At 28.2% G+C, this 27,004-nt stretch overlaps 1 protein-coding gene across 2 annotated transcripts; it reads right to left on the bottom strand.

Annotated features, from left to right (window-relative positions):
- Positions 1–721: 721 nt before the first annotated feature.
- On the bottom strand, positions 722–25,547 carry LOC129965510 (methionine aminopeptidase 2-like). Of its 2 annotated transcripts, none has more exons than XM_056079476.1 (12): positions 25,365–25,547; positions 22,645–22,755; positions 22,476–22,541; positions 21,645–21,756; positions 16,703–16,808; positions 16,155–16,210; positions 13,865–14,046; positions 12,103–12,197; positions 11,394–11,490; positions 10,166–10,269; positions 9,558–9,673; positions 722–3,894 (listed from the first exon to the last, which is right to left on the bottom strand). In XM_056079476.1, exons 1-12 carry the CDS (start codon positions 25,513–25,515, stop codon positions 3,642–3,644), a joined length of 1,449 nt encoding a protein of 482 aa, XP_055935451.1. In that variant the 5' UTR covers positions 25,516–25,547; the 3' UTR covers positions 722–3,641. The 2 variants fall into 2 exon arrangements, with proteins under 2 accessions (XP_055935451.1, XP_055935450.1); XM_056079475.1 differs by having other exon boundaries at positions 22,645–22,758; positions 25,365–25,546.
- Between the last annotated feature and the right edge of the window lie 1,457 nt (positions 25,548–27,004).

Below are 27,004 nucleotides of genomic sequence, written 5' to 3'. Positions count from 1 at the left end.
TTTATACAGCATTTAAATTGAAGGTTATTTTCAATTATCTCTGATATAATGTCATCCTTATCATTAAGTTTTGAATAATATGTTTACTTTAAAGCAAAATTGGAGAATGAAAAGTGCATTTCACAACTGAAAATTCCGAACTCAAGAAAGTAAAACTTCCAGATCACACTTACCAATTATTCACTCACAAATATAAATGTTATGTGCTGTAATCTTAAATTCTGCACCTATGAATACATACAAACTTGCAGGGAAGAATCTTCTCAACACATACTCGAAATAATGAAATGATTCCCTATACACCATTTAAGAAATCAGTTTATCAATAAGCATAGTCCTGTGAAATAATGGAATTGAATAAATTTGTTTCATAACTGAAGTCTAAAAGTGGCAAATGATGTAAGTAGCACAAGATTCAAACATCTCTTTTCACGTTAGTATCAAAGGAAGAATGTTTTTAATGTGGTAAACATCTAATAGTCCTTCGTATCATTCAAAAGGTGTCGCTAATACAAATATTTCTTGTAATTGCCCAGTATGGCTATAGATTTATTACTTTTAGTCCATAATTGTAACTGGGTTTTTACTGATTACACAAAATCTATTGATGCAGACAATGAATTAATATAAATGTCTAATGTCAGGTAGAATAACAGGAAAGTTAGTAAATGAGGCTGAATATGAAAAAAAAAAAAAAAAAACTAAGAAATGACAACAAATATTCAAAATATTAACCAATTAATTCTTTATTACGGCAAAGATAAATTTTACATTTTCAATAAAGAAATATTGGATAAAAACATTTTCATAATTTACAATTTTTAGCATCACCATTTACAGCTGAATTTATACATTTTGTGATACTTAGAAAAATAGCTTTTCAGCCTGCAAGTTTAAGTTTCAGCTCATCTGGAGCTGTAATAAGAAAAAAAATTAATAGATTGAGAGAAAAAAAATTTCAAGTGATATAATTAATTTCCCTTATATTATATAATCCGTAGAAAAGAGCAATTGACCAAAATTCTCAATAAGAGTTTTTAATCTTTACAATCCATGCCAGAGGAAACACAAAAAACAACCTGAAATTGCTTTCCCCTCTTTTCAAATAGTTAAAACTTTCTAGCGAGTTCTTTGACCTTCCGTGGAATTGTTATCCTTTCTGATCTCATTAGAATTTCTCTTTCCATCACATATAAAGTGACTGAATATAAGAGGAGATTAAAGCAATTCAGGTTGGTGATTAGTGCAGAGAAAGACAAGTTCAAAGGAGAGAATGAAATTCTATTTGTTTGTTGATACATTTATAACACCCACAAGAAAAAGAATATATATAAAAGGTCCCACCTCTAGATAATTCTTAATTTTTGGATATGCAAAAAAATATAACAAATGTATATAGTTAAAATATTAATAATGAATTATACTTCTAACAGTGACTAGAAATTCTTCTATTCTTAGCATTATGTTTAATTCCAAAGCATTGCTGTACTGAATCAACCTCATAATTCACTAGGTCTAAGTATATTTAAAAGAAAATGAAAATTATAAATGATCAACTCTTTAAATACTAACTCAGCCATGAAAGTTCTATATTAATGGGGCATTTTTTTTTTTTTTTCTTTTAAACAAGGGGTACAGGATGTAAAATAAATTATCATTAAGGATGCCCTTGCATTACTTTTAAATTCCTCATTTGGGAAAGAAAAAAAAAAAAAAACTAGTTTATTAGTATATTACTTACAAGGCCAGGTTAATAAAAAAAGGGCTTAAAACTGTCTTTTGTTCCCAATATAACTTACAGTATGCTATCATCATAAGAATTCTTAACACACATTGAACAATAACTAAGAGAACTTCAGAAATATAAAATCAATAGTTGAATAGGAAATTGAAATTAATGTAAAATATCAAAAATGTGAATAAAAACATTTTAAATTGCTGCAGAAAATTTTTAAGAATAAAGTTTTACATCTCAATAAATATACTTATTTTTCTAAAACCCACAACAGCAAATTCGTGAGTGAAAAATTCAATATCATCACACAAAAAAAACTAATTTTTCCCCACTATACATCTGTTGATTACATATAAATATTGGTTCTTACTGATAGTTATCTTTTTAATAAATTTACTAGAAAATTGATAAAGCTCATATCTCTAATGATTCATAAAGAAATATATTTGCACATTTCATCCCCCCTCTAATATTGGGAATATTTTTACACGTCCTATACTGTCCCAATAATTATTAAAACCTCTTTTTAACTGAATTAAAAGCATAGACATTTTAATTTATTTTAAGTAATAAATTTTGTTCCTTCTGTAGTCATAATATCAAATAACTGATAATTTTTTATTTATATAATTAAGTATAGTCTATAGAAAAACAAGAATTAACACTTTCTTCTTGCACAAATATTGAAATGAGAACTTTTAGCAAATGCAATTTCATATAAACTTTTATTTTTTTCACCAACAGTAAAAAGTTATACTATCTAAGTAATTATTAACAAACAGCAGATATGTAACTATAATCAATAAAAAGAAAGTATGAATCGAGCAATCAACTTTTTATAGTAAACATTCATTCTACAATGCCAACTGCTAATGCTTACCAAACAGCACGGTGACATTAATATGCAATAAAAATTGCCTTTTCCAGGCTTTCAATATATTAGAGTAAACTTCATATATTCAAAATTAAAATACACCAATAAAATTCTTCAATATTTAAATACCCCAGAATTCATTCAATTATATCAGGGCTTCTTACAATATGAATATCAACAATAAATGATTCTAAAAATATGGATTAAAAACAGTTTTATATGCAATACTGAAAATAAGTTCTTTTAATAAAGGAATCTCACTCAAAATTATTCAGCAGTGCTACTTTCCCTCCATTTGTTATTAATTTGTTTCATAAGTTATTTTCCAATTCAAATAAAAAATTCAGAATTATGGAAAAAAAAGTTTCCAATCAAGTACATAATTTCTAGATCATTAATTTTTTTAAAACTCTTAATCCAAAACATTTTAATGACATAAATAAATCAATAAACTATTCTGCTTTGAAAATTTTCAATTTCAATATTTATAATATTTTAAATTTTATAATATGTCTAAAATCACAATGAATGAAGTTCAGAAGCCCTGGTATATCATTTCAGTATCAAGATGATCAGTATTAAGACTTGCAAATCAAACACACAGCAGCAAATAGCATTAGATCAACAAATTTAATAAAATGCAACAGCTTTTTAAAGGGAATTCAATATATTAAACTGCATTAAATATAACATTAAGATAGTAAGACTAAAAGAAAGAAAGAAAAAAAAAAACCTTAATATTAGAAATATTTGAAAAAAAATCCAAAACATTTCAACAGTAAATAACCTTTTATTACACTTTTGAGCAAGTGATTCAAAATACAAATCAAAAAAGATACAGGTACTTTTTTCTTTGTTATTAATTCCACATTTGGCATTCCGTGGAGTAAAGGAGAGAATGGGGGAGAAACAATTCAAAGCATAATGGAATTTTTTCCATTCTAAATGAGCTCTGAAAAGTGGCACTTTGTAACAAAATTATTATACAAGAATCTTTTACAAAAGGTGCCATTCACCATTAACAGTCTTCCTTCAGTAATCTTCTCCTCTACTGATGATTTCTTTGCAAGTGGGACGAAGGAGGATTGTGTGCTCAAACTGAGCCGTGTAGGAGCCTTTGATATCGCTCAGAGGTGGGTAAGGATCAACGATTCCTTTATCACATAAATCTTTAAGAGCCATCAGATACTTGGTTTGCCCCAAACGGTCAAGCCAGCGCCGACAGAAAGCTAGTGTCCCAAAATTCTGATTGATGACATTAAGGAGCTGTTTGGATCGGGCTAACCTAAAAATTAACAATAAATAAATAAATATAACAGCAATCAAATTATGTAATATGAAGAATATTTTTCTTGTAATTGTCCAAATATCAATATTTGTAAGAAAAATAATCAACTAAAAGAGAATATAATAAAAGTTGTTTCTATAAACATTGATGAGTTTTAAAAAAAGGAAAATTAAACTTTTACTATACTTCTGTCTTAGAAATTCACAACATATTTTCAAATACTTTACTTTTGCAATTTGCAAAAGAATCAAGAATGGGCATATAAATTAAAGAGGAGAGAGAGAGAAAAAGAAAGAAAGCATCTATATTTTCAAATTATTGAAATTATTCAATTATTAATTATTTACTTCAAATTATTGAAAAAAAACCTATCTAATTATATGCTACTATCATCCTGTCAAGGTGCATAGTAATAAATAGCAGCAAAAATTAAGCACCTTTTTACATTCATGAATACATAAGCCTGCATATTTTCTAAGCATAAGATGTTTCCTGTTTTATATTGGGTTGGCAACTAAGTAATTGCGGATTCTTTTTAGAAAATCAAAGACAATTTTTTCATGGAACTAAATAACTTTATTCTTTAATGTATTGCCCATTTTGATCAATGACCTTTTGCCATCTTTCAGCTAGCATCATAATCCCACGTTCATAAAACTTCTGGTTTTTATTAGCAAAAAACTGAATCAGGTACGATTTGACATCATCATTATTATTGAAATTTTTACCATTCAAGGAGTTTTGTAAAGATCGAAACAAAAAGTAATCAGATGGTGCAAGGTCAGGACTATATGGTGGATGTGGCAATACATTCCAACCAAGCTCCAATAATTTTTGCCGAGTGACCAAAAATGTGTGTGGCCTTGCATTGTCATGATGGAATACAACACCTTTTCGATTTGTCAATTCGGGCCGCTTTTCTTCAACTGCATTGTTTAATTTCGTTAGTTGTTCAATGTAGACATCAGAATTGATCGTTCGGTTGGGTGGTGAGAGTTCAAAGTAGACAATTCCTTTGTAATCCCACCAAACTGATAACAGAACCTTCTTTTGATGAATATCAGCTTTTGATGTTGTTTGAGTTGGTTCACCTGGCCTGCTCCACGATCTTTTCCGCTTGATATTGTTGTAAACAACCCATTTTTCATCGCTAGTTATCAGTCATTTTAAAAATGGATCATTTTCATTACGTTTCTTTAGCAAATCGCAGCTGTTAATGCGTTGCGTTAAATGCGTTTCTTTCAGTTCGTGAGGAACCCATGTATCGAGTTTTTGAACATAGCCAAGTTGTTTTAAGTGATTTTCAATGCATGTATGTGATACATGAAGCTTCTCTGCAATCTCACGTGTTGTACTGCGACGATCCGAATCGATTATTGCTTTGATTAGGTCGTCATCAACTTCAACTGGACGACCAGGGCGTTTTTCATCTTTGAGTAAAAAATCACCAGAACGAAATTTGGCAAACCAATTTTTACACTGCCGTTCTTTTAAGGCTTCGTCACCATAAACAGCACATAACTTTTTATGAGCTTGCGATGCGTTTTTCCCTTTGCGGAAATAAAAAAAGCAAAATATGACGAAAATGTTCCTTTTGATTTTCCATTTTTCAACGAACGCCAAATGAAAATTACGCAACCGATCAAAAAACTTTTTTTACTGATTGACAGCTGAATTGCCAACTATCAAATAACAAAATGTGTTTTACATTTGTACTACGTCTGCAAACCTAAAAATTCAACTGAAGCCATCTATGAGTGAAATGTGCAATTACTTAGTTGCCAACCCAATAGTAATAGTTCTTTATTGAAAATGTTTTAATTTTAAATGCATATTTTTGATATTTTCATAGCTATTTTTGCACAACACAAAAATTTTAACATTTATTTCTGCAACACTGCAGATGTACATCATCTATTGTAAAAGATTTTTGGTTTCGACAAAAACATAAAAATAATCAGAAATTAAAAAACATTACCAAAAAAAAATTAAGTTAACTTTTGCAAGATTAACATTAAAAATCTATTGCTTTTTCAACATTTCTTAAAATCAATAAATTACCAATTAATTCGATGGATGCATCATTACTGAATATACATTGGCATTGATATAGATGCATAGCGTGACCAAACATTTTGTATTTGATTTTTAATATATGTAGCAACAAATGAAATTTGGGATGGAAAGTAGAATTTCCTCCTGCCCTAACTCACCATATTTAGCAATCTAGAATATTTTTATTTGCAGCCTTTTAAAAAGCTGAGAGTAAAAGCATTTAAAAACTGATGCTACCATCATCAGATTGCCCAACAACTAGAAATTGAGGATAGCACAATGCCATGTTCTAATTTTTTTCAGATAAATTTTTTTTTAATAGAAAAGAGTAGCAGCATTTAGAAATTGTCAGATAAAAAAAATTATCTTATTGTTTCTTACTTCTGATGTTTATTAAAAGACATCCCCCCTTCGAAATTTTAATAAAAACCTGCCTTTTAACATATGTGCAATAAATAATAATATTTTCTATAGCTTATAAAAAATTACAGAAAATGTCATTATATATTTTACAAGGAAAGAAAATGATTCCAGAATTGCCATTTTTTTTATAAATAACTTTAAAAAATCCGAGAAGATAAAAAAGCAGAAGCTCTGTAATTACAAACAAAATGTAAATAAAAAATGGCAGTAAATATATTTTTTTCAAATAATAATTTTTGATACTAAGTTGAGACAATATACCACACTGCCTTAAAAATTAACAATATTTATCAAGTGAAGAATCTTACTCAATTAATTGCTTTTTGTATAATTACTAGTTGTTTTGAATTTTAAATTAACATGCTTAGTGTGACTCAAATGACTCAAAGAAAATATAACATTAAATAATTTTGAATTCCATTTCAATAAAAATCATTGTTACAAATTGTGTCCAAGACTAAAACTTTAAAAAAAAAAGCATTCATTTAAATGAAATTGGAATTCAAATAACCTTTTTAAACATTTACAAATGATGTAAAAACAATTTTTATTTGACAATATACTTTGATGTTAAGGTGGAAACATATTTAAATCCTGTTTTTATTTTTAAATTAAACTTGCAAATTCGCAAATTAAAAAATCACTTTTAATTAATGTAACATGATTTAAATCAACAAACTTAGATACTGATGTTATGAAAAAGAAACCATTATTTCCAAAACCAGTATGCAAAAGTTTTCAAGGAATTATAATCTCAAAATAAGAGGGGGGGGGGAGATTTCCAGGAAACGTTCTGCCGACCTGACCCAATGTCGAGTTTGTTTAGTTATATTAACGTCCCGTTGTGAAGCAACACTACGGCTATTTTGGGACGGACCTCGTAATTTTGAACCGTGGTCAGATGACGAGGACGACACCGGAACTGGCACCCCCCCTCTCCACACCAGCGGGAGGACGTTTGGTCTGACGGATTTAACGTGCAACAGACCCCTTTACACGACGGTTATTCGTTGGAATAGGGTCACGAACCTGAAACCCTACGGCTCGCAAGCCGAGACTTACCACCAGGCCACTGCAGCCCGACCCAATGCCAAGAAGCAAAAGGTTTCACAACAGTTTTTGAGTATGTCAAGATTTGCGATATGGCATCAAAAAAGGTATTCTTATTCTAGGATTCACCATATGTCACATGACTCCTGCAGGGTACGTTTGTTTCGAGAAGAAACAAATGACTAGCTCTTTCCATTATCTCAGGTCTAGAGAATATACAGAACATTCTACATGAATATTAAGAGCTAGTCATCTCCTGATTAACTGGTTTGACAGGAGTAATGGTTTAATTTCATATCCAAGATACTGTGAAATTATGAGACATTAAAGATCAGTTATTTTACTTGTCATATATACTCTGCTTACTGTGCAGACACAATAGATGATGTACTTTTGTCTGTACTTCTGTTTAGCAGACATCAGTTCCATAACATTATAGCACTATTAAAAATGCAAATATATTAAATAGAGTCCTACTTTAGCTTTCAACAATGGTAGGAAATCACGTGATTTGGAAATTCATGAAATAAAGAAAAAGGTTTGAATCTCATGGCAATAATATAATCAATTGTTAAAAATCAAACAAAGAATTATTTTTAAAAAAATTTACAAAATTTACACTATTAAATTAGTATCATTGAAAACACAATTTTTTAAGTTTTGAAACAGTATAAAATTTATTTGTATGCAATTATGCTTTTGGAAATCATGGTATAAGAATTACAGAATACAACTTAATTTTTAGTTAATCAAAATTTCAAACAAATTACTGCAAGATGCCAATTTCCACCCTCCAAAGTATACATGTGACAAATTTGGTAACTGTAGATCAAATGATGAGGCCTTTAGAGTACAACACACATATTCATTTTTATCATTAGTATAGATAAATATTATCTATACTAATGATAAAAAGCAGCATTAATGATAAACATACTTTCTTGCAATACAATTCACATATGAAGTTAAAAATTTCACAAAAAAATCAAAGAAATTTAACATTCTATGATGTTGTGAGTAAAGGAAAGTGTATTACAATTTGACTTCACAAAACAAATCATATGGTTTTCAATTCTAAACAATGAACATCAATGCAAAAGAGAAAATTTTTGGTGCGGATTTTGAGAAAAATATTTTGTTATTTTTACGAAATTGCACTCCATGCAGAACAATCATGGATGAGATATTCTTCATCATTTATGTATTAACTGCTTTTTGATAGTCCCTAGTTTAACTGATTGTATTATAGTAAAGAAGCTGCATAATTAGTAGATTATGAATGCTGAATCCCACTTATGTTTTTAAGAGAATGAATGACCAAACCAAAGTTTGTGAAAAATGTTTAACTATCTGAATCTATTAGCAGACAGGCTAACTACAAAAAATCAAAGCCAAGAACAAATTTTAACATAATGAATAACAAGAGTTGACGCATTTACAAAGCTCAAGGAATATTTTGTCAAAAAAAAAAAAAAAAAAAAAAAGGAAAACACTGCATTAGATTTTGTAATTAAATCTGATAAAATCTGTTCAATTCAATCATTGTCTCTACAGATGTATCTTCCTGTGCCGACTTTCTTTTCTTTACAGAATTTTATCACAAATGGAAATTGTTAGCAATCTCCTACATTTCCTTCTATAAAACAATTGTGTAAGAAGTAAAATAGCTGCAATTATATTCTTCTGAATTGACTTAAGAATTGCTTGAAGTTTGCAGAATAATGATCTTTGTTTTAAATTTTTATTCTGAGTTCTAATTTGTATCAAAAGATTTTCACAAAAGCTATATATATATATATATATATATATATATATATATATATATATATATATATATATATATATATATATATATATATATATATATATTCTAATATCCTGCAATTAATGCAAATGAAGAAGCACTTTTAAAGAAATAATATTAAATGCTCCATACATCTGAAAAAAATTAGAAAGCAATTTATGTAATATGTTAAGATGAAAAATATTTAGTTTCAAAACATCTTTTTTAAATAAAGTTAAAACATTTTGGCATTCTTTAAATATCCATATTTTGCCAAAAACAAAAATTATCACGAATGTATATATTATACACAGAACATAACAGGGCAGAAAGATAAAATACAATGTACCTCAAAGGAACATGCCCAGCATCATAATTCTTCATATAATGAGATACTTCCATATCATCATGAACATAGCCTTTACCAGTGCTACCAAAAGTTTCAATAGCGTAAAACTCTCCTTCCTGCAATGTTAAAGACCACAAAGAAATATATAATTCATGATAATAATTGTAAAAAGGAAATATGGTTAAACAGGAATTCTTCTCACATTTAAGTTACATGGTTAAAGTGAAGTGATTGTGACAGTGTTGTTACTCAAAACTGGATTTTTTTTTTTTTTTTTTTTTTTTAATCTCTGTTTTCCTTGTATGTATATTCAAAAAAAGAGGAAATGCGTGAGTAGCATTCATGTACTACTTATAATGAAATTTGGTTTTAAGGTGAGGAAAAAGTAAGGAAAAGAAGCAACAATTTAACATTATTCAAGATAGCATATTAAAAAAAAGGTTTATATTTGCATAGAAAAAAAGTATCTTTATTTACCAACCAGAATTTAACAAAATATAAGAATTCTACATTTCAACAATCTGGATTTGAGATTGAAAAAAATTCATATCATATGCAACTCAAAATTATGCCATGATAAAGGTCATAATCAACAATGAAAAACACACCTCCATTTTAGTTTGTTCCCCGCCTTTCACAATAGGCACTGTCTTCCCAGCATGTATTCGATATTGTCCTATGAGATGGCCATTTAGATTGCGAATAGATTTCACTAAATATTAAGAAGAAAAAAATAATCATAATTCATAGAAAATAAATTGTAAACATTTAAAATTCTATTTCAAGATACCCTTACAATAAAAATAAAAAAAATACAGGATGTCCAAAAAGTATGGGATTACTATCAAAAATTAATTACAAAGATATTCACTAATCAAAAATTAATTACAAAGATATTCACTAATAGTTTTATGTTCCATAAAGTAAATATCAAAGTTTTTTTGTGTGATGTTTTATTGCATGATTTCTATGTGTGCACAATTACTAGCACACAACACATTGAGTTTATATGAGATTTCTAGCCATGTTCTATGAAGCATTGCAAGATTAACATTCCAAATGATTGTCACAATCCAACTTTTCAGTTCATCAGTATCACAATTTGCAGACTGGTAAACAATGATTTCATCCCATAGAAAGAAGTCAAAAGTGTTATGTATGGAAAGGAGTTTAGTTCATCTAGTTGGAAGACTTCCTCTTCCCATCCATCAACAGGAGAACTTTTTATCAAAAGCCCTTCACACTTCCAACTCAACTATGATGATGCACCAACCTGCTTGAAAATGATATTGAATTGCAAGTCCTCTAATTAAGGAAATGCAGGAATTTTACGCATATAAAGGTAATTATTAGAGCAGACAGTTACTTTGGTAAAGAAAAATGATCAACAATTCCATAGTGCAGTAAAACACACTACACATTTACTTTAAAGCTGTCGTTTGCTTCCTGATTTTCATTTACTTCCTGACGAAGATTTTTCTAATCCCCATATTTGAGTATAGTGTCGGTTAACAATACCTGATAAGCAAAATGTGCCTCATTTAAAAACATTACATACAGTAGAAAATTTACACCATCCACAAGATTTTGCAATATTTCATCTGCATATGTTTGACACTGAGAATTTACATTTCACTAAGTTTCTTCATGGAAGATAAAAAAAAATTATGATAAATTTTTGTTTATTAATTCTTTTTAAAAGTGCAGCCATACTTTTCGGACAACGATATTTTAAATAAACACTTCATAGAAGTAGTTTTTTTAGAGGTTATATAGATAATGATTGCATATAATAAGCTAAAAAAGCATTGGTTGTGTATAAAAAATTGTACATACCAGGATATGTTTTTCCATTCAATTCTACTTCATAAGACTCCATTACTTCTTGAATAGCTTCACCAATATCACATAACCTAACATCTATGCCTGCTTCCTATAAAAAAAAAAATTAAACAGGATTTTCTTTACTTTTAATAATGAATAATGCCACTAAAAATAGTGATTTATACAATCATATTATACATTGAATACTATAAAGAAAAAACATTTTCTGGGTATAATTATGGTAGTCACCTCATTGATTTAATAAGAGTATAGAGCAGAATTGCAGCCTTATAGATCATCATTTATGAAGATGAAATGATCTAAATCATTTCATTAATTAGCCATCTAGATAATTTAATTATTGTAGACATTTTTAAATGTTAAAATAAAAGACAATTGAACAATAATCAAGCATATAAATAAATGTTAGACTTTATTTTAATATAGCACATGATGAAAACATTTATTTCTAATAGAACCTTTAAAGTGTATCAATCTTCCAAACATAATAAAAGAATCTGCACCCTACAAACTTATAAGTATAATATCTAGTTTTGTAAAAATACAAAAATAGGTGTTATCCATATTTGAAAATATAAAATAGCATACTAGATGATACATTAACATTAATCTGATTGTTCACCTTAAAAAAAAAAGCATGTTAAAGCATATAAAATAAGAGCTTAATCACAATTTTTGAATTCAAATAGACAGCAATTACCTTAATTCCTGTATTGGTAGCTTCTCTTACAGCTTCAAGAAGTTTGTCATACTTTGGATTGTATGTTAATGTGAAGGCACAATCTATTATACGACCTAAAAATTGTTGCAAAATACAGAATTTTAAGTACAAATAATAATAAAATACCTTTCACTAGTTAAGCAGACAGCTTTCATAATTTAGTAAAATTAGTTTAACATTGTTAGATTTTTTATGTATCCAATTTCATTATCTATACAATTCAGATTTGGAGCAGATCATTGTTTTAAAAAATTTTCTAATCTACTCTGAATAAGCTTATAATTTATCAAATGATAAAACTCATCATTCAATAAACTGTGAATGACTAAATACCTCTGCTATGCATATAGATTGAATGTTGCTATTCCCGACTGATAAATGTATTCCAATCTTTCATACAATTACAGAATCTCATGCATGCTCATTAGAGGCAATTCGGGAATTTTATGGGGGAAAAAAGCATTGTCTCACAAATCAAAGCTGGATTGATTTATACAGAAAAAAGGGGAAGAGGTACGAGGTTTTGCATTACACAATCATAAATGATATTGTTTCGTTTTTGGAAGCGATGACCACAATCTTTTAATCTTGCAATCTTTAAAGACCGGCATTTTTGAGATGGGAAAAAAAATAACTAAGAAACAAATTACCCTGTGTTTTCCCAGTTTTTTTAGTGGAGTTTTAAATTCCCTATGTTCTCCCAGTGGCATAGCGACCCTGCAGTATAGAAGCTTCTAATTATATTAATACCTGCTTGAGATTAGTTGCTCTTTCAAATATCAAATAGTTTGATATTTCATAGTGCATAATCATTTCTCTTTTAATCATTGATCTAAAAATAATTCAAGTTCTTTTAATTGTAGCAAATGTAACAGGTACACTTAAATGCAAACACCTCCACAATACCAAGCAGGTATTTGCATTTATGAGACTATTATTACAATGGACTCATATTCTCTAATTCTTTTTACAATATTCTCCACCCCACCTAATCTTTTCTCTGTAATGAACAAAATTTCTTTTCAGCAGAGTACCAATTAAATTCTTCTATTGCCCAATTTCATAAACTATCCAATAAGTCAGAAGATTAACAATTCTTTCCATGTATTGTGGGATTTAAAATCTCCACAGTAAGATGAACTGGACCAATACTAAAATCTTCTTTTCACTTAAATATATTGTTAACAAATTATTATTATCATTATTTTGTAAAAGAATAATATAAGGCTGTTCTTACAAGATTTCTAAGTTGTTAACCTAACTATCCCCAAGATGGATTTGTTGATCATTCAGCTCTAAGTATAAAATCAGCCTTAATATTGATTTCAAAATGCAAATAATTTTCTTAATATAACAAAGTGTGAAAATTACTATTCCACTGTTAATCCTATTCATACCAATTAGAAATTATCCTGTCATCACATTGAAGTTCCAGAATATTTCATTCTAAGCCTTGATAACAACTGCTTTGTTTATTTATTTTTTAAATTAAAATTAAAAAGACTACAAACTATATATATGTGTGTGTGTGTGTGATAAAAGTCTATCACCTATTCACTCATAACAAATACTTTTTTTTTTTTTTTTGCACAATACTCAGTTTACGGGTATTAACCCAGGCTTTGGGTAAATACTCAAAATATATTTATTAATCAGCATCATTAAAAAAATGTTTTTGTTATTCTAAAAAAGCAGCTAGCCTAATGAATAAATCTGATTAATGAAGTGTAATTCATCTTACCATTAACATGAGTACCAAAATCAATTTTACAGACGTCATCGTAAGTCAAAACTGTTGTATCACCAGCATTTGGAGTGTAGTGAGCTGCACAATTATTCAATGAACAGCCAGTAGGGAAAGCCAAACCGGCCTCTAAACCATTTTCAGCAATTAAAGCTCGTGCTGTTTTTTCAAGTTCCTCGCTGCAATGCAATCAATATTTTAAATATATATTTTCCCAACTAATTAGCAAATATTATAATAATTCACACACAATACAAGAATGCTTAATACAACAAAAACACATACAGATTGTACTTAAAATTTTTTTTAATTAACACAAAAACAGTAACAATCAAGCCACAAAAATTGTATTCACTATGAATTATGGTTATTATCATAAGCACCTAATTTCATAAAGTTCCGAAACATCCATAAAGCTATCTCAAGGCTGTGAAATCCAAGAATACACAGATTTTTATTTCTAGAAGCTCAGAATAGTATAAAAATATTGAGAGTATGCTTGGAATTTTTTTTTAGTTGGACAATGAATCCAAAACTTGCAAGAGTTATAATTTTAGAAAGAAGATTACTTTGCACTTTTCTGTAATAGTATTTATGTGCATGCCAACTTAAAAGACTGTCAGCAGGTTATTTCAATAATAGATAAGTTCAAAATTTGTAATATGGATATATACTTTAAATGCTAAAACTATGTGCCAAATTTTAATAATGTAGTGCTTTGAAATTATTGAATTCACTCATACCCCAATAAACAGAAAAAAAAAAAAATCCCCTTCATGGAAATGGAGCTTGTTCAAAATTTGATAGAAATCAGCAAATTTGGAAAGAAATTCAGCTCAAAGCTTTATGTGTCACCTTGTACTGAGAGAAATATAATTCCAAAAACGTTTTATTCGGCGGTTAGAATCCAAAAGATTGAACAAAATCTCGAATTCAAATTTTTTGAGGAATACACATTTTTCTCACTGAATTAGTTTGTCTAGGAAAAAGTAAAACAGGAATTAAAGAAAATATTGTCAATAATTGAGCAGATCTATCATGGTGAAATAGATTTTTTTCCCCTTCTTTTCTTTTCTATCATGAGGATAATATAAGCATTTTTAGGCCCTTATATAAAGACTATAAAAGAACCTTTAATGATATTACATGCCCTGTCTAAACAAATCAAAGTGAAAACAAATGCTTAAACAGAAGAAAAAAGAAAGTGAATATGGACAAACCATAATGATGAAACTGTTGTACTCAATTTATTACAGAAAAAAAAAAAATTGCCTTTGGGTGCTGTAATATACCATAGAGTTTTAAAAAAGAGAATATTGAATATCACATAAAAATGAATCACAATTTTATTATTGATTCTTTAGAGTAACTACTTCTAAATATTTTTAAAAAATGAATGTGAAGTCCCTTAACATTAGAAAAGTAATACCGAGTCATTTCAACTCTTCTTCCCATTTGAATTTCTCCTGTTTCTAGGAAACAGATTTTTTTTTTTTTTTTTTTTTTTTCTTTTTGGTTTGTTATCTTATGATCTTGAGACAGTTAAAGATCAGGTATTGCCTGTATAATGTCTAGGGTCTCCAGTTCGCAGATGATTTTTAAAATCTATTTCCATTTGCAATAAGGGATAAAGGACACAGTCAATCTGAGTCTATGTTTTCATTCAGGATAATGCAAGAAGTCAGTTTCTTTTCTTTTTATAATAAAATCCTTAATTCACTCTCAGTGAAATTATAGAAAGAAGAAGAAGAAAAAAAAGAGGAAGCCTTTACAACTCAAGGCTTAATTATCCTGCAGAACAAGAAATAATAAATTTTAAAAAAGTTAATAATCTTGTTGAAAAAAGGTTCTTCTTCTTTTACAAATAATTTCACTTCGCCTTAATGCTTTACTACTTTTGTCCAGAATTAGTATTAGGAACTAAAGGGGGTATGGTGTAACATGGGAAATTAAGAACAAAAATCAAAATATCCATTCTCCCAACCATATTTTTTAGAACATTTAATATTACTAATCATCTAATCAAATACAAATCTGAACACTAAACTAAATAAAAAAAAAATTTTAAGCAATTGTCTGTTAGTTTGTATAACTTTTCTTTTGAAATAAATTCAAACGATCAAATTTGTTGGTTGCACATTCTCATTAATATATATATTATTCTCATTTAATAATTTAATATTAAAATATATATTACTGTTTGCACATTCTCATTTAATATTTACATAATATTATATATTATATTCTCATTTCATATTACTATGTACAAGAAGCAATTTGTTCATACCATATTTCTATCATAGTCATTCCAGGTTTGATGAATTTTTTCATGTATTGCCTTGTCTGAAAAACAAATTAATAAAATTAAGTAACTTCATATGACAAACTTTAATAAGTTCTTAAAATTCTAGTAAAATATATAGATAATGTAACATAATTAATTTTATATATATATATAATACAATAATATGCCAATTTTGTATATTTGATCCCTCTTCCTTCCAAAGAAAGCTTCCAGCTTTTTCTTTTGAATTAATTGGATGAAGAGAGATTCAATTATTGTGATTTATAAGACTAGGTTTATAAAATATAAATGCTTGAGATATGCAATTATAATGTCACAATATCTATTATACTTTAACATTCCTTAAATTTCGAACTAAGTACTTAAATGTGATATCTGTTTGCAGAAACCAATATATGCAATAAAAAAATCCTATCAACTAATAATTTATGAACAGCAACAGAAATAACTAATAATTTATGCACAGCAATTGAATTACCAAGAAGAAAAATATTAAAAACAGGAAAAAAAAAAGCTATAGGTAACCTTACCTGTCTATGTGCCTCAGCTGCCTGCCTGATATCTTTATAAATGTCTTGCTCCATTTGTTCAATGGCCTTTTTCTCTTCAGAGGTGAATCTATTTTTTGCAGTACGACTACAAATAATTTTATAAACAAATCTTAATCAAGTTATTAAAAAAAAACACTAAACTAGAATTTTATTTGAATGCAAAAGGTATATCAAAGCAACTAAATATACAAAACTTTAATGCAAAATTACTCCTTAAAGCAGGAATCTATGCAAAAATATTCACAAGTTTCCGTTCCATTTGGATTTTTCAACAAATCTAAGAAAATCATAGAGCAGTTTCATCAAAATGTAACAATTTAAAAATTTTTTAATATATGGAACACTTTTTTACCACAATTTTGGGAGGATATAAATAGTTTTTTGGAAGCATAAAGAAACTTAGATACATCTTATATATGAGTCATGAAATTCAAAGATGCAATGAACACTGCAAAGTAATAAAATTAAGTTACAATCAAAGATAAAGTGAAATTCAAATAGAAGTCATTTATTACTGAAAATATATAACTTATCTATTGATCAGCAAAAAATGTAACAAATACATCAACAAAATTACTCAGCATTTTAAACCTCTGAGCAGCTAATTATTCTGAATATAAATTCTCTCAAATTTATCTCTATTCAACAAAAAAATTATTCCAAAAAATATCAGCTTTACAAAAGAGAGTGAAAAAGAAACAAGCATTTTTTGCCCCTTTTCTTCCCAGCTACAAGGGTCCAATTACTACTGTCGGGAGACCCTGTTCATATCACCAACTGGCGGGTCTCCTGCCCCCCCTCACCTCCCCCAATTTTTTTCTGCCATTATCAATATATCATTCCAAACTAAACTCCAATTCAAATTCATTTTTTTAAAAACTACCACACCTTGGAAAAGAAAAAGAGGTCTTTTTCATTAGAGGTCTTAATTTTTTAAACTAAAACTTTTAAGATTTTTCTATAATTAAATGGATTATTACATATCATTCTTTACTTCCGTTAAAGTTGTCTTTTTATTAATAATGTATAAAAATGAAAAGCATTTGGAGATATAAATGCACCAAAATCATGATACAAATTTACACTTTTCTGCAAAATTTATAAGTAATATTTAATATAAATAAGTAATTTTTTTCAAATGCATATTAATTTTCAAATATGTGAATACGTAATTTTTCCATATGTGTCTCTTATATTTTATTATTTTCTAGAGACTTAATTTATGATATCATTTGCAATGAAAGGTAAAAATTTTACATCTTAATAATGAAACCTCACAAATATTTGTTTTTGTTACTTTATAGTGGATGATATACTACCTCAACCATTCTTTGACAACCTTCCTAAAAAGTACATGCAAGCTTTTGATCAGATATTTCTATATAAGCTTGGAAATATCACTTAAGGGCATTCCTACAATTAATAACAGTGGGATGTTTTAAGTGCGAGCTCAAAAATCAGAAATTTTTCACTAAATTTTTTGAAAATTTCAAACTGAAAGTCAATTTTTAATGATATGAAATAATATCAACTTTATTTCAGCCACAGCACTTTTTGATGTTTAGTTTCTATTTAAGAACCTAAGTCATCTACATTTTACCAAGAAACAAAACAAAAGACTTTTGTAAAATATATATATATATTTATAGTTTTGATTGCTTTATTAAATATTTTGTCTTAATATTCTTAAACTACCTGTTTTGAAAATTACCTGTTGGAAAAAAACAAAACAAAAAAAAAACTGTTCAGTGTTTCAACACAACTTATTGTCACAATCATTTTGATAGAATTTTAGAAATCGGAGATATTTGAAAATAGTTAACTTTTTGTAATATGTAAAAAGAAGTGTCAGATGCTTGCGAAAATTTATTAGGTGATTTTTGCAAACAATACAAGCATATAGGGTGTTCATAAAAGAACTACGAGGTTTTGATGCAAATTTTTTTAATTCAATCAAAATACTAAGTTTATATATATATATATATATATATATATATATATATATATATATATATATATATATATATGTACATAAATGTTAATTTATGAAGATTTTTATCATATAGTAGATTTCAATATGTGACCCATTTGTGGCCTAACGCACATTCAAACAGTATTCAACCTCTTACCCCATGTTCTAACCAGCATGTCTGGAGAGATGTTTACCACACAAGCGATTATCCTTTGCCCGAGATGGTTTACATCCTGAATTTTCTCGGCATAAATAAGATTCTTGACATGTCACCAGAAGAGAAAATCTAATGGAATCAGATCTGTATTCCTTGGAAGCCAAGAAATAGGCTTCCAGTTAGCCTTCCTATTCATTATTTATCAAATTGAGTTTCCAATGCTTTCCATACACGCAAACTGAAGTGAGGTGATGCTTAATCTTGCTGAAAGCAGACAGGACCCTTCGCCTAAACTTAGGGAAAACTTACTCCTGTAACAATTCATAGTAGACATTTTCATTTATGGAATGAATAACCTCTGTACAGTAGTGACAGATCCAATTTCTATATGCCAGATAACACACTATGCCTTTCATTGTAGCGTCGTCATTGCAGTGCACTTTAGAAAGAGCCTCTGCTACACTACTTCAAGGTCAATGACATGCGTAGCTACCTAGTGTTGAAAAAGCAAACTGAAATCGGTGTGAATAAAATTTAATGAGCTACTGATTTCTTTAAAATTAAATGATCTGACCAAACTTTTACAGTTAACTAAATAGGATTTTTTAAAGCCCCAGATTTTATGGACACTCTATACAATGCAAGGCCATTTACTTTTTTAATATTGTTTAATTTCCTTCAAAACTGTACAAAAAGTCATTTTTTCAGTTTGAATTACAAATAATCTATTGGAGCTCATATGTAATTAATTGTGGAAATAATTATATCCTCATATCTCTAAAAAGAGATTTATTTATGACTTATTGTATCTTTTCCTGAATGTCTCAAAACAAATAAGTGTGCCACAAGGATTATTAAAAAACAATGAAATATGAATTTTGTTCTATAAAAACCATTTATGAATAGATTTCTACATAAAGTATTCTCATTGCACATCCATTATCTCTTCCTCATTCATTATCTTAAATATTATGGCACTACAGAGGAAAAAATGAACATTTTCTTTAAAGGTTTATTAGAATTTAGTTGTCTTTGGCGATCTGCCGGTTCACCAGTATTAATGCAAACTCAAATTTTCAATTTGATATTTTATACAACTTGGTCTTTTAAAAACTTTTTAGAAAATATTTTTAAGCTTCAAATTTTGATTATCATAGAATTCACTCATATTATTATGTAGGCTTAAAGCTGTTCTGTTCATTATACTACGTATATTTCTCATTGTTGGTCAACTCCCATAAAATTTCTTCAAATAAAAATGGAAATGATTAAACTGCAATTAAAATAAATAAAAAATTTTACTGAAAACAAGCAGGTCCTTTTTAATAAATATAAGAACCAAAAACAGAGTCATTTGGCACTGAAGTCTTAAGTGCACTACAAAATAATTTTCATAATTTATATAATATCTCAAAGAAATATTCAGAAAAATTGAAATGGCAATTATCATAATATTCTATTTTGTTTTGGTTTATAAATATACTTCAAAACTTTAAATTTACAGTCCTAAGAAATCATATACTGCAAAATATTTTTAACATTCCAACTTTTAAATAAATATATGTTTCTATCTTATACAATCAGTTTGAATATTACAATTTTAGAATAATCAACATTTTCATAATGTTAGGCCAATCAGTCTTGAGAAACCCTTCGCGATGATTGGAGTATCCTCTTTGAGACAGCTGATGAAGTGGTCTAAAATTACCTATTTTTATAGAATAGTGATGTTGAAATTTTCATAAATCAGTCAGTTTGATGTTAAAATTTTTATAAATCAGTCGCTTTTAGTGATTGATTTAGTTGATTAGAATGCAGCTTTTTCTTATTTAATATATTATTGTCTCAAGAGTATTTGGTTAAATATGATTTAAAAGTCAGAGAATCTATGTAAAAATTTTAAATTAGTAATTCATCAGAGCATTTATTGACTCAAGCTACATAAAATATAACTATTTATCTCATTTAGAGAATTTTGTAAGTAGAGTTTGTCGTGGCTGGTTCGCGAGTGCTTTGAAAAAATTAGGCAAATAGAAAACTTAACAAATTTATTGCAGATTCGTTCGAGTTACTCTGCTCAGTAACTCCTTCTCCTCCAAGAGCAAACACTCGAATGACATCACTCTTTTAATTACACTCGCGCTAGTGGTCTAGCGCCATCTATGAACGTTTATTTCCTAACGCTTCAAAATCCAAACACTACAGAGTTAGTTACCAATGTTTGCAAATTAGCTAATGGGTCCTGATTAAAGTGGATATCCTGTACATTTACTCTAATCATGTTTGCCCTAAATAAAACTGATTAACTGAATCAATTATATAGATAGTAAAGTATAGTATAGATAGTTAATTACACAGATAGAAAAGATCATAGAAAACTTTTTCTTGCATTTTATTTTAAGAAAATATATTTCATATTTATTTCAATTCACAATGACAAGTACTTGAAATTACACTTTTATATGTTTAATTTGTAATAATTGTTATAGAATTCAATAAAAAGTCATTCATATAGAAAACTGCAGAATAAAAATATGCTCTTGTTTTAATGGCCAAATTTATTTTTAAATTAACTGGCACTTTTTGTTAATTTAATAGCAGCTGTTGCAAAGTACAAGTTTTATAACGAAATACCAATTTTCTATTACTGCAACAGCAGCCAAACTTTGTACCAACTGCAGTCGCTACAGGAGCTAAGGATATTATGTGCATAACTTAGCTGTTGTTAACCTAATACCTGGAAAAGTATCAATATATCCTCATACAATTTAAATCAAAAGATATTCAAATACCTGTCATTAGCAGATGCATATTCGACCTCTTCACCAACTGGGAAGTTTCCATCAGGGAAAAGAATTTTTATAGGAATGGACGGAGGGTCAGTCTGTTTAGGTGTAGAACCTCCTGAAATAGAATACGACGCATAAGTGTTTAAAAATTATCTTTAGCCTTAAAATAAATATTTGAATATTTTAAAATATATATTTCATATATATATTTCAAGAAATAAATTTGAAAAGCAATAATATGGCAAACTACCTCAATGACTAAATACTTCAAACATAATTTTATTTATTTTGTTGTTATTAATAAAGCTTAATACCTTTAATGACACATAACTTTTGTCAAAAAAAAAAATAACTCTATCCATTATTGCTTCATTTTTTTTTTTTTTTCTTTCACAAGTATAGTTTCAAATGAAAGCAGAAAGAAAATTTACCTGGAGATATAACTAATTTTTATAATTATAAAGCTATTTGTTTTGTTTGTTACAATAAGACACTAACTTTTAAAAAAAAGTAAAAAATTATGCACACAGAAGGTTTTAATAGTTATAGAATCCTATAACATTCCAAATAAAGACTTTAAAAAATCGCTAGTCAGTAATTCATTTAATTAAATTTTAAAAATAAGGAAACATTGATGAAATAATCATGACTTACATCATCATTGTATTTAGAAAAAAATATAAGACTGTGTATTTATTTTACTTCAGGTTAGGTCTGACAAAATATATTCAAAGAAAAGTTGCATTTTTTTCATTTGATTCAATATTTTTTTAAACTGCAGGAGGGGGGAGTGAAAAATTGTTTTCTAGAATAATTTCTTTCTTTAGTATTCACCTTTACATTTCTTCTTTTTCTTCTTTTTACTGGTTTCAACTGCTTCTGTAGTTCCTTCTTCTTCACCTTATGAGTGAAAATAAGATATTAAATTAAAGAAAAATTTGTTGGCAAAAACATAAGTGTTATGACACATAATAAAAAAGAAGAGAGATTTTCCTGTTCATACCATCAGCATCTCTATTGTTCATATCTCCATCAAGAACTTGTTGCTGTAATTTCTCAGTTACAACTTCAACATCTTCTGAAGTATCATTTACTCCATCTTGATGTGTTGCTGCTGCTATATCAATGATATGGGAGAAAGAGAATTTAAATTATTGCATTTTATGAACAAAGTATGATTTGTTGGCAGGTATAATCTATAGAATTGTGCAACCTATACATCATAGATGCACAATTCCACATGCATTATGAAAAATAAGCTTTCAAAATCACATAACAGAAACTTTTTATTAATATTTAAAATATATATTCACAAAATATATTAAATATAAGTAATAAAGGATAAATGAAGAAAGAAGTAATAAACTCTACGGCATATTAATACGTATGTTAAGTTAATTTTTCAGATAATTGGCTCCATAAAATGAAATTTCAATACATTGGTAAATGTAACAAAGTATCATGAAAAGGAGACTGTCAAATAATATTAAATTTCAAATAATTTGATTCACCAAGTCTGTCAACTTTTCATTCAGAATAATTATTTATTGGTTCAGAAAATTTTTAACAAAACTCAGAAATACATATAAAAATGGTATTTGTGTATTAACTGCATGCCAATAAATAATCACCAAAATATAAAAAGAAATCAACAATGATGTTATGTTTATTGCAACAAGCGATTAATTACTGAAAATGTCATATGCGCCTGTCATCATGTATGCCAATGATATGTAGTTAAAGTCAAAAGTTTTCAATTAATACACAAGTATTTAAAGAATAGCTATTCCAGCATAGATAGGGCATAGCAATTAAATATATCACACAAATTTAACTCTAAATCACTTTGTAATTTTCAAACTAATTTTTTTAACATAATTCAAAATAAAACCAATTTCTCTGAATTAAATTTAAATTCTAATTAATTTTGTAATTTTTATATTAACCTCATACTAAAATGTTCACTTGCCCCTGGTCCAAATTTTCCTTTTTATTTAGTTGTTTCTAGCATGTACATGAAGACTTACCGACTCTTATTGTTTTGCAAGTTGTAAGAAGAGATGGGAATACATGGCACATATGCATCTTTTTCAAAGATACCCAAGATATCCTTGCCTAAGTCAACATGTATTGAAGAAATCCTTATCAGAATCTCATAATAAACCCACTAAAGGGGAAAATTCTGGGACTTTGGTTCATGTCTTCTGGTGCAAATGTATGCATCAAGCCACTGTTCTTGTGTAAAAATTATACCCTCTGGTGAAATAAATGGAAGTTCATTCAAAAATCTCTTCCTTTCAGTCATGTAACTGCCAAAATTATACTACTCATTTAGTATACATGCTAATTCAATTAGTTAATTTCTAACATTCAAATTCAATTAAATATAATAAACATTCAATCCAATATATTATCATCAGTAATAGTTATTTTTCATTGCACCCAAAATGGATAAAACATATAAATGTGTCAATGGAAAAATGTAGTAGAAGTGGAATTAATAACCAGATTTGTAGACTTATGTTGCTGGACTTCGGTAATTAATACCTGATTTTCCTACCAGATATAACAGAAGGCATACAGAATATAGATTCCTAGGTTGCCTTAGAGAAAGTATCCTGATATTTAAAGGAAAATTAAATCTCAGCTAGGCATTTACTTTTTTCATACTAAATAGAAAAGCAGCAACTCCAAGTAATTGTTGAAATGCTTTCTTACAGAAAAGAAGTCTACACAAACTGAGCTCAGATTTATATTATAAATGTTTACATTGATAACATTTTGTTGCTTCATGAACAAAATGTCAATCTCAATTTTCCACATTTTCCCACAAGAGTACAGGGAAGGGAAGAGAAATTTCCATGATCAATAAGAAATATTTCTGATTTTTTTCCCCACACATGCTGAGAAAATATTGTATCATGTTCATACCAAGTATTAAAAAAAAACCAAAAAATTGGGATAATAGTGCTGCTTGTATAAAGATGCTTTTAACTCTTCTGCAAATATACAGAGTAGAATTCTTTTCTTTTGCACATGGTTGCACTATTGATAGAAAAAAAAAAGTGTCACGAAAATTCTTTACATCAATTATGTATATAAATAAATAATTAAATTTTAAAACTTTAATCATTCCTTTCAGCCATTTAAGGACTTTAAATACTTCTATATGCCCCAAACTCAATGAGTTTACAGTTTATGGAAACTTAATATATAAAAGAGTAATCAAGTATATAATGTTTTAACTGTAACTAATATAAAAATTCCAACAAAGCCAACAAATTACATATTCTTAATTTTAAACAATACTAATACTAAACAGAATGTTTACAATAAATGAAAACTTCATTAAAATTACATACAAGCATGGGATCTTAGCATTTTCATAAATAAGCGTGAAAACTTAAATGATTAATGACAGTAAAAATTATGCATTTAAACCGATCAAGCATGGTTATAAATGAGCAACGATGTCACAAACTATTTAATTTAGCAACAATTTAAACATTTTTAACTGTACTTATTAGAACATAATTTCATTACCGGTACCATGCGAAATCTTAAGGAATTAATGCTAAAACAGACTTAAAAGTAAAAAAAAATTAACCATTAATTTTTACGCTGATGAACAAAAGTCGAGATCAATGCAAATAAGTTTTTAAAATTGATTTTTGCTGATAATAATTTTAAACGAGATACAGATGAACCCGTGCTTAACTTTACCTTTCTTCTTCCTCTTCCTTTTTTTCTTCTTTTGAGCAGGATCTTTAGCACTCAGTTCATCTTCTGCGTCATCCACATCATTTTGATCATCCCTAATTTCATTATTTTCTTCTTCAACTTTAGCATTGTGGTCTTGCACGACGGCAGCCATTTTTGAAATTGAGCACCTAGAATGGAAAGATAAGTTGAGTGGTTTTTAATAATCGAGGACCATGTGAGGAAATCACTAGTGATGAGATATTTTAATTTAACTTTTTATTTACAAACTATCGTCTTCACAAGTGAAATATGTGTAAGTGATAGTGCAATATTATTATTCTGTATTGAAGAAACAAGAAGAAAAAAACTCTCAGAATTCGCTTTTAAAAAATATCATTCTTCTTCATTATATTCAATATGGCATCAACGTATAGTGTTTTCCTTTCGCGAGTCTATTTTTGCACGTTTCCTGATTGATCTATTTTGGAATTTTTTTGATAATGAAAAGAGAGGCGAAGGAAATAAGAATTTCTTGCTATATCCCATACTGTTTACATTCAAGTTAAAAGAAGGGCATCGGAGATATGTGCTCTTATTGCATTATGGTGATTTTCGACTAGTGCCTTTAATTACAATTCCAAACATAGGTTTGGCGTGTCGTAAAACTATTGCATCTTGAAGTAGAATAAAAACTAGAACAGAGATTTAAGACTTCTAAAAATTTAGATAAAGAGATTGTAAATAAGCAGAGCGGCCTACTCTATAAAGTGTCTGGGTGCAAGAAGCCATTTAGGCCCTAATTTTTTATAAATTTTAAAAAAAAAAAGACGAATATATATTTAATACCAAGAGAACATCATTGAACGACACCGTTACGGTGGTGCAGGATTGCTCGTTTGGAGAGGAATTATTCTGGGTTCCAGAACTGACCTGCATGTTCAAATTGGAATATTTCCCAAGCAATAAATGAATTAAAGTGATAAATAGATCATTCATGATCTTGAATTATGGTTGACAGTCTTCTCCAGTTATTATAGCCATCTATAAATCGTGTAGAATGTTCATTCCCTCTTCTTTTTGTAAAACATTATACAAAAAATTTAAAATACCGAGTCTTACGTTCTTGAAAGAAATTAACTAGCTGCGAATCTGGGTTTCACCATTTGGCATTTTTTAAAAATTAGTAAGTAGTGGGAGATGATGTACCATCAATTTTCTGAGCAAAAACTCCTTTATGTTGTACAGGTGCGGTTTTAACACAAAACATTCTAAACTTTTCAGCTATAATGCTTTTCTATAAATCTGGATAACTTATATTCACTTGATCACATTTGTTATTGTCAATTTCGTCGTTATTTTCTGACTCAATCATATTTATATAAACATACGGTTCTTCAACGAATTTCATAGTTTTTAATTTTTATTGCAAGATTGTGTAGTGTGTTGAACTTTTTTTTTCTAGCTGAATCTTGAATTTTAACTTCTGAAGTCGGATTAATTTCATTGCCTGGCTTATTTCGCAGACAAGGAAACAGATCTACTTGTGACCTCAAAATTCAGCTTTTCTTCTTTTTTTCTTTTCTGCTATTTTTTTTTTTTTGACACCCAGAGGTTATATATATTTTATATATATCCTCTATATATTTCCATGGCATAGACAT

Source organism: Argiope bruennichi, chromosome 4 (assembly GCF_947563725.1).
Source record: "Argiope bruennichi chromosome 4, qqArgBrue1.1, whole genome shotgun sequence".
Taxonomy (NCBI): domain Eukaryota; kingdom Metazoa; phylum Arthropoda; class Arachnida; order Araneae; family Araneidae; genus Argiope; species Argiope bruennichi.
The sequence above is the reverse complement of the archived record's forward strand: the minus strand, read 5'-3'. Positions and strand labels throughout refer to the sequence as shown.